Raw genomic sequence first — 7,597 nt, forward strand, 5'->3', positions numbered from 1 at the left:
AGGAATTCAGGGAGGGGACGGGCGGATGGGAAAGCAAGAATAATTTAACCAACCAAATGGGGATGAAAACTCCAACCTCTGAACCGAGCAAGCCACACCCTATCCAGGCCCCTCCCCTAGACCATTCGGTTCCGCCCTCATTCCAGGCCCCGCCCCTAGACCACCGCTCTTTTTTTTTTTTTTTTTTTTTTTTGGTTTTTTTTTTTTTTTTTTTTCGGAGCTGGGGACCGAACCCAGGACCTTGCGCTTGCTAGGCGAGCGCTCTACCACTGAGCTAAATCCCCAACCCTAGACCACCGCTCTTTACCAGGTATCGCGTGCCCAGCCAAACTCCTTTAGACCACCTTCACTTTTGCCCCCCCCCATGAAAGCCCCGCCTACACAATCAGGTTCCGCCTTGCACCTCGAGCCCCGCCTAGCAATCTCTCCTGTGGCCCCACCTCCAGCACATGTACCTCCCTCACAACAACCCATCCAATCCGCTTCCTGATCGCTTTGCCCCGCCCCCACGACCAGCCGGAGTCCTTCTCGCTTGCGCATTCGCCTCGCATCACTTCCGGGGCGGTGTTAGAAGAGCTCACTTCCGCCCGCGGCGGAGCTGCGGTGGTGGCGGTGCAGGAGGCTAGGTCGGGGTCCCCGGGGGACAGACGGACGGACGCACGGGCGGGCGGCCGGGAGCCATGGAGTGCGGCCCCCGGGCCGGCGGGCGCGGGCGGCGGTGAGTGCGGGCGGGCGCGCGCGGGCTGCGGCGGTTTGCGGAGTGGGACCGAATCGAGCGGGGCCCTGCGTCCGATACTTCTTTGCGCTCTCCCGGGATGGCTACGGGACCCGGTTCCTGGCATCCCCATGTCCCCGTCCAGCGATCCTGGAGTGATCGCTTAACCTCCTCAGGACAAGGCTGTGCCCCCAAGACGCCCGGGGCCCAGCCGCAGACCCAGCCCCTATCCCACACCATCTCTGCTTACATCGTCTGCTGACATTCGCCGGCCACCTTTGCCCCTCGCCTGGCGTCTTCCTGTCAGCTGAGGCCCACTGCAGGCTTCCCTTTTGCGGTCCAGGACTCCTTTATGGTTCCTTATCACCCGCACCATGAAGTCCTCATGCTGCAGCAGAGCCCGAGGGTACAGCTTGAAGCAGGCCCTGCTCCCCTGGGAGCCTTTGCAGTTTTTCGAGTCCTCTCTCGCCGCCGGTTTACCTCTCCGGTCACTTAGTTATTTCTTTTTTTCACGTGTGTGTTCCTACGCAGAGGACAGCGGACAGCTTTGTGGAGTCAGTCCTCTCCTACCCTGTAGATCACCTGATCCAATTCGGATCTTCAAACTTGGTAGCAAGTGCCTTTACCTGCTGAGCCATCTCATTCTACATTCTAGCGAGGGTTGCCACCCTACTATGACTTGCTGGGTGAGGCTTGCCGATGCAGACAGTCATATGTAGGTCATCCTAGAGCCCTTACAGTAGCCTGCATGCTTGTAACACTAGGGTCTGGTTTTAAGTTTGTGATCACAATACTTGGGACTTTGTGGCAGTGAGTAAATAATCTTGACTTACAGTACCCAGTGGCTCCCATCTGTGACATGAGGTCCCACATGCTGTCTGCCCTCTCCATTTAACTACTGGCAGACCCTGGGGGCTTATGTCTTTAATGTCTTTCTCCTACACCTTCACTTTCTCTGGCCGCTCTGCACATGGTTGTTGAGTGGAAGTGAGTAGTTATTGGTCCTAGTGGTCCTGCCCCTGTGGACTTTTTTATGGTAAGGTGGAGATCTAGTTAACTGTAGAAGTATTTAGAATCATAAATATGAGGGCTCCTCGCCATATGGAGGACTCAGTGTGCTGGTGTAGGTAGGGACAGCCTCAGGAGGTAAACTGAGGCCTCCCCTTTCTTCACTTGTCTACAAAACATACTGCAGGTTGAGACCCCTGAAGTTGCACACCTGACAAACTGTGGCTAGGGATGAGGTCTGTGACTAGGAAGGAGGACTCCTTTAAAAGGGAGGTCACTAGATGGGTGTGTGACCATCTTGTACAAGGTGTCAAGGTAGCCCGGGTGAAGAAGACTCTGACATGGGATGATAGTGGCTGGGATGGATCTAGGCAAGGAGACTAGAGTGCAGTAGCCATGGATGGACCAGCTGGCCTAAGGATCCATTGGAGTGGCCTGGAGGGGAGTGTGAGGGGCAGCACCCCCTTTCCTGGCCTTATCTCACCTTGTCCTTTCTCACTGGACTGCAGGCCGCCCCAAGCCCTCTGTTACTAAGGGGTATTATATGAGGAGACCTTGATGGTAAAGTTGGTGTCTCTAAACATTGACCTCGTGGGTATTTGGGGCAGGGTCATTCCTTGATATAGCTGTTCCAGGCTACTCTGTGTCCCTGCTAGGTGTGCTCTCAGTTACAGATGTGGTCTGGTGTCTCCTTGGGCCCCACCTGCTCCATGCTAGGAGTGCTCTAGGTTACAGATGTGGACTGGTGTCTCCTGGAGACAGGTTCAGTCGCATCGTTGAGAATTGTGGCCTGGGAGCTGGGGATTTCTCGCACTGTCTTTGTCCTTACTCTGGCTGTCAGCTGTTCTCCCAGTGTGCCTCTGGATTGTTACAGACTGGGGCATCACTCGACCTAGCTGCTGGCCTCAGGCTCATGGGCATCAGAGATGCGTGTGTGGGCTCACAGCTGCCTAAGTGTCATATGTCTCCCTTTGCCTGTTATCCATGTCCCTCTGTCCCTGTGGGTTTATATGCTGTGATCTAAAACCCAGATGTATGTGGATATCCTGTTAAAATTGTACTATGATGTCTCCTGCCTTCTTCTTAGGCTGTGAGAGATGGTGGTGGGCTTTTCTGGAAATGTCTCTATATCTACCCATTGGCAGCTCTGTGTACAGTGGCAGTGGCTTTGGTGTCACTTGAACACGTTTCAGGATGTCCTGCAGAAGTGGAACATTTGGGTTTCTATTGGAGTCAGGCCCTGTCCCCCACTTCATTTCCCTCCTGCAGTTTGCTGCCTCTCTGAGGCAGGCCTGGGAGGTTGGGTGACCGAACCCTGAGGTTACAGCTGCCTGAGGCCACAGCTGCCCTGACCCTGGGGAGACACCCCGGCCCCAAGCACAGGGACAAACCATTGTCCCAGCCAGTGGGGCCCTGCGTCTGGCACGCATCCTGTCCTTGTTCCCGGCCTTTGTGTCTGCTTCCTTCCTCCCTTGGGTTCTGTCTCTCTGTTCCAAGGCCCCACTGCTCACCCCTCCACATCCTCCTGTGTGGGAGCCTCTGAGCCTTTGGATCCCTTTGGCTCAAAACCTGGGGCCGCCTTTGTTACCTGTTTTGGAGGAGAACTCCTTCAAGGACTGAGGGAGAAACTGGTGGGGCATGTAGAAGGGTCTGGACATAGGCCTGGGGGTGCTGGAATGGCTGAAGCTGGGGGGCATACATAGGAGTTCTGCAACAGAGGCCCAGGAGAGACTGTGGGGTGAGCTAGGGCTGTGGGCAGGCCGAGAGGACCAAGATAGACCGTGGATGTGGGGACAAGCCTTCCTCCCTGCCTGGCACAGGCTGGCACCTGGTTCTACCTTAGCTTCCTGGAGGGAACCCACATGTCGGTGTCCCCCGCAGGGTGTCCCACTGTATGGCATGGAGACCTGTGGCTGTGAGGCTCCTGGGGGCTCGCCTTGGACCGCGATGGGGCCGGGCTGCGGCCTCCTAACGGGACTGAGGTGTGCAGCCCGCGAGCTGCCGCTGCCCGCATCTCGGAGCACCCCCGCCCCCCCCCTGGCCCGGCGCGGGCCCGGCGCCCGCCATGAACGGCCTGTCGGTGAGCGAGCTCTGCTGCCTGTTCTGCTGCCCACCCTGCCCGGGCCGCATCGCGGCCAAGCTCGCCTTCCTGCCTCCCGAGCCCACCTACTCTCTGGTACCTGAACCCGAGCCGGGGCCCGGCGGGGCCGGCGCTGCCCCCTCGGGTCCCCTGCGGACCTCAGCGGCCACCCCCGGGCGCTGGAAGATCCACCTGACGGAGCGCGCTGACTTCCAGTATGGCCAGCGCGAGCTGGACACCATTGAGGTCTTCGTGACCAAGAGCGCGCGCGCCAACCGCATTGCCTGCATGTATGTGCGCTGTGTACCGGGTGCCAGGTGAGCTGCCCCCTCCCAGGGCACACACAGCAGGAGTGCGTGTGTATTGCACTGCTCTGCCTTCCGGCCCACCTGACCCCTCTTGTAAAGCACAGGAGACCCGGCTTTCAGGTTCTTGCTTTGAGGTCTCCAGAGGGTGAGGTGGCCCAGCAACAGTTTTCCCAGGTCGAGTCTGGAGTCCAAAGGGCGAACCTTTACTTAGGAGTCAGGCAGGCACTTCAGGAAGCCGCCTGGGCAGGGCCAGGCAGGTGCATGGCCTTGACCTGGCACAGGCCTTTGTTTTGTTACAGGTCTATCTTGGTTGGCCAGCGGCCAACTGGGGACAGGGTGGATCTCAAGAGTTTGCTGGTGGTCAGGGATGGGGCCCGGTCCTCCCCCCTAGCAATAGAGCAGGCTCTTCTTATGCACGGTTCTGAACCATGGGGGCATGCCACCACTGAGATGGCCCTTGGCCTCCTGGCCTGGACGTGTGTCTGTTGAAGAATGAACTTACAGTGGGTCCCTCCGTAGATAGGGTCTAAGGTCTGCTGGCTGACCACAGCCAGGCCTAAGGCTAGTACTAACCAGCCTTCCGGTCCCATCCCCAGCTACTCTGCCCTGCAGTGGAGCTGGGCTGTCCCAGTTGGCTCCGAGTAGATGAGACAGTAGGTGCTGCTGGCCCGGTGTGGGTGGTCAGCTGTGCCCTGCCCTCTCACCTGCATACTAGGTACACAGTTCTCTTCTCGCATGGCAATGCAGTGGACCTGGGCCAGATGTGCAGCTTCTATGTTGGCCTGGGCACACGCATCGGCTGCAACATCTTCTCTTACGACTACTCTGGCTATGGCATCAGCTCTGGCCGGCCCTCTGAGAAGAATCTCTATGCTGACATTGACGCTGCCTGGCAGGCCCTGCGCACCAGGTGAGGGCCCTGGCTCTTGGGGCAGTGGGTGGTATGGGAGTGCCAGTGGCCGATGCCACCTTGCCCTCCTCAGGGAAAGGGAGTGCTTCTACCTGGTCGGACAGTGAACAGAGGACCCTGAGTCTAGGAGATAGTCATTGAGGGGCTTGGGAGCAGGCAGGTGATAGCCCAAGTGCCAGCCAGGGACTGTGCCATCAGCTGAACTTGCTCTGGGGCAGGTGGCTGTCCGGATGAGCTGTACTAGAGGTGTCCACATGATGGCAGGCAGGAGGTCTGGGTCACTCTTGTCAGTCTGCCTTCCTGGTCACCCAGATCACCGTACCTCGTGAGGGCTCCTTTTGCTCCTTCATAGAGCAGGGCCCATGTTGGGCCCATGCAGGGTCATGAAACCACCCTCCCAACTTCCAGAGGCCCCTACCCTTGATTAGGGCTCCATGTGGTGCTGGAACTCTGGCAGCCCTGGGGAGTTAGGGACCCTGGTTGCCCTGGAGATGTGCCAGGTACCAGTGGGCTGGGTCCCCTGGCACTATTGATGCTGGCACTGGGGACCTGTCTGAGTGCCCCTCCCCTTGTGCCACAGGTGCCTGTACCCTGCCCCGGCTGGCTTCCCCTTGCTCACACTGTACAGCAGCCTGGGGAGTCACTGCTGTGTTCTAAGCTTTGTCCATTGTCCAACCACAGCACTGAGTTCAGGGAACTCCTGAGGTAGGGCGACTCTTCTCAAGGCCCCCCCCATGGTGGGCGGAGCTTAGGCTTGAGCTACAGACAGTGTGGAGCAGGCAGGGCGGTGGCTTGGTCAACACAGGGGTGCCTTGTGAGTTGCCCCTGGGTGTTCCACCTCCTGCCTGAGCTCAGGGAAGGGTCCTGTGGAGGCTTGTCTGAGATAGACCAGTGGGGAGCACTAGGCAGCTCAGCCAGGGTAAGTGACCACACAGATCTGCTGGGGTGGGAACCGCAGGAGACGTTCTAGGAATGAGTTGGCTGTTACTTTGCCTGTGTTGTGCAAGCTTCTAATTGGGCAGGAAAGACTCTGGGGACTTTAAACTGGGCCAAGCATCCGGGGACACAGTTTCCTAAATTCCCAGAGACCCACACTGGTGGGGAGGCAGCACTGGGAAGAGACAGCCCGCCCCTCTCTGGGGTCAGAAGGGAATCCTGCCTCAGTCGGACTCTATCACGCTGTCCCCACCCTCTGGGAGGCACTGAGGAAAACGCCAGGGAGCTACCGCTTGGTAAGGCTTTGGGGGTTGCCCATCTCTAGGCCTGCTGACCCTGCCCCTGCTGTCGTTCAGGTATGGCATCAGCCCAGACAGTATCATCCTGTATGGCCAGAGCATTGGCACCGTGCCCACAGTGGATCTGGCGTCACGTTATGAGTGTGCTGCAGTGGTCCTGCACTCGCCTCTCACCTCTGGCATGCGGGTGGCCTTCCCTGACACCAAGAAGACCTACTGCTTCGATGCTTTCCCTAAGTGAGCATGAGAGTGGGGCTTGGAAGGGGCGGGGCCTGAGAAGGGGCGGGGCTCCAGCCTGAGCAAAATCTTTTTTCTTCCAGCATCGAGAAGGTGTCGAAGATCACGTCACCGGTGCTCATCATCCACGGCACAGAAGACGAGGTGATCGACTTCTCACACGGGCTGGCACTGTATGAGCGCTGTCCAAAGGCCGTGGAGCCGCTGTGGGTGGAGGGCGCTGGGCACAACGACATTGAGCTGTATAGTCAATACCTGGAGCGCCTACGCCGCTTCATCTCCCAGGAGCTGCCCAGCCAACGCACCTAGCCAAGCCACAGGGACCTCAGCAGTACGCGGGCCTCCTGCCGGGGCTGCATGTGACCCGGAGCCCAGGACCTGCCTGGCACCCAGGGGCCATGAACCATGTGCAGGCGACAGAGGTCCCTCTTCTCTCCTCGGGGAAGCAAGAGAAGGAAAGAGGGAAACTAATTAAAGGATTAAGATTTTAGGGTTGCCTTGGCTTCTTCATGGCTCTAGTGCGCCTTCCTGGATCGCTGGGACCAACTGGGTGTGGGGAGTGTGAGGGAAACCCTCAGGTCATCCCACCCAGGGTCTGCACCCAGGACTGCAGGGCAGCAACCAGCTCTGCAGGAGCCCCAATCCCCACTGCGCACAGGGCTCCCACTCCAGATGACAGGACCAGGCCTTGCACTGTGCCAGTTGGGAGCTGCGGAGGTCTCCCCAGGACTGCCGCGTACACCTAGGGCTGTGTGCTCTGTGGGGCTGAGCCTTGTGTTGTTTCCCTAGCCACAGGGTCCCTAGGGCGAGTGAGGAAGGGCCTGTGGGGGGAGATCAGTGCCCTGAGCTGACTCAGGATGCATCAAGGTCACTTTAAGAGTGGGTGGTACATTTGGGGGAGCTGGAATCCTTGGGGGCATGGCTGTAGCCCCTGAAGAACAGAAGTGACATAATTAGTGGTTTTTAAATTTTATTTTATTTTATGTACATTGTTGACTTGAGTGCATGTATGTCTGTGCTATGTGGGTGCTGGGAATTGAACCTAGATGCTCTGCAAGAGTGCTTTCAACCACTGAGCCATCTCTCCAGCCCCCCCCACAGTTG

The 7,597-nt window shown here is 58.3% G+C and overlaps 1 protein-coding gene across 1 annotated transcript; it reads left to right on the forward strand.

Annotated features, from left to right (window-relative positions):
- The first annotated feature begins 554 nt into the window (after positions 1 to 554).
- Positions 555 to 6,988, forward strand: Abhd17a (abhydrolase domain containing 17A, depalmitoylase). The gene is made up of 5 exons (XM_032907706.1): positions 555 to 718; positions 3,605 to 4,120; positions 4,827 to 5,021; positions 6,314 to 6,493; positions 6,577 to 6,988. Exons 2-5 carry the CDS (start codon positions 3,789 to 3,791, stop codon positions 6,800 to 6,802), a joined length of 933 nt encoding a protein of 310 aa, XP_032763597.1. The 5' UTR covers positions 555 to 718; positions 3,605 to 3,788; the 3' UTR covers positions 6,803 to 6,988.
- Positions 6,989 to 7,597: the final 609 nt, after the last annotated feature.

The sequence above is a fragment of the Rattus rattus genome, chromosome 1 (genome assembly GCF_011064425.1).
Source record: "Rattus rattus isolate New Zealand chromosome 1, Rrattus_CSIRO_v1, whole genome shotgun sequence".
Classification (NCBI taxonomy): Eukaryota; Metazoa; Chordata; class Mammalia; order Rodentia; family Muridae; genus Rattus; species Rattus rattus.

Coding starts and splice junctions, on each gene's coding strand:
- Abhd17a (XM_032907706.1), top strand. CDS start 3,789: ATGAACGGCCTGTCGGTGAGCGAGCTCTGCTGCCTGTTCTGCTGCCCA. Junction 4,121..4,826: donor CGCTGTGTACCGGGTGCCAG/GTGAGCTGCCCC, acceptor CCTGCATACTAG/GTACACAGTTCTCTTCTCGC. Junction 6,494..6,576: donor TGCTTCGATGCTTTCCCTAA/GTGAGCATGAGA, acceptor TTTTTCTTCCAG/CATCGAGAAGGTGTCGAAGA.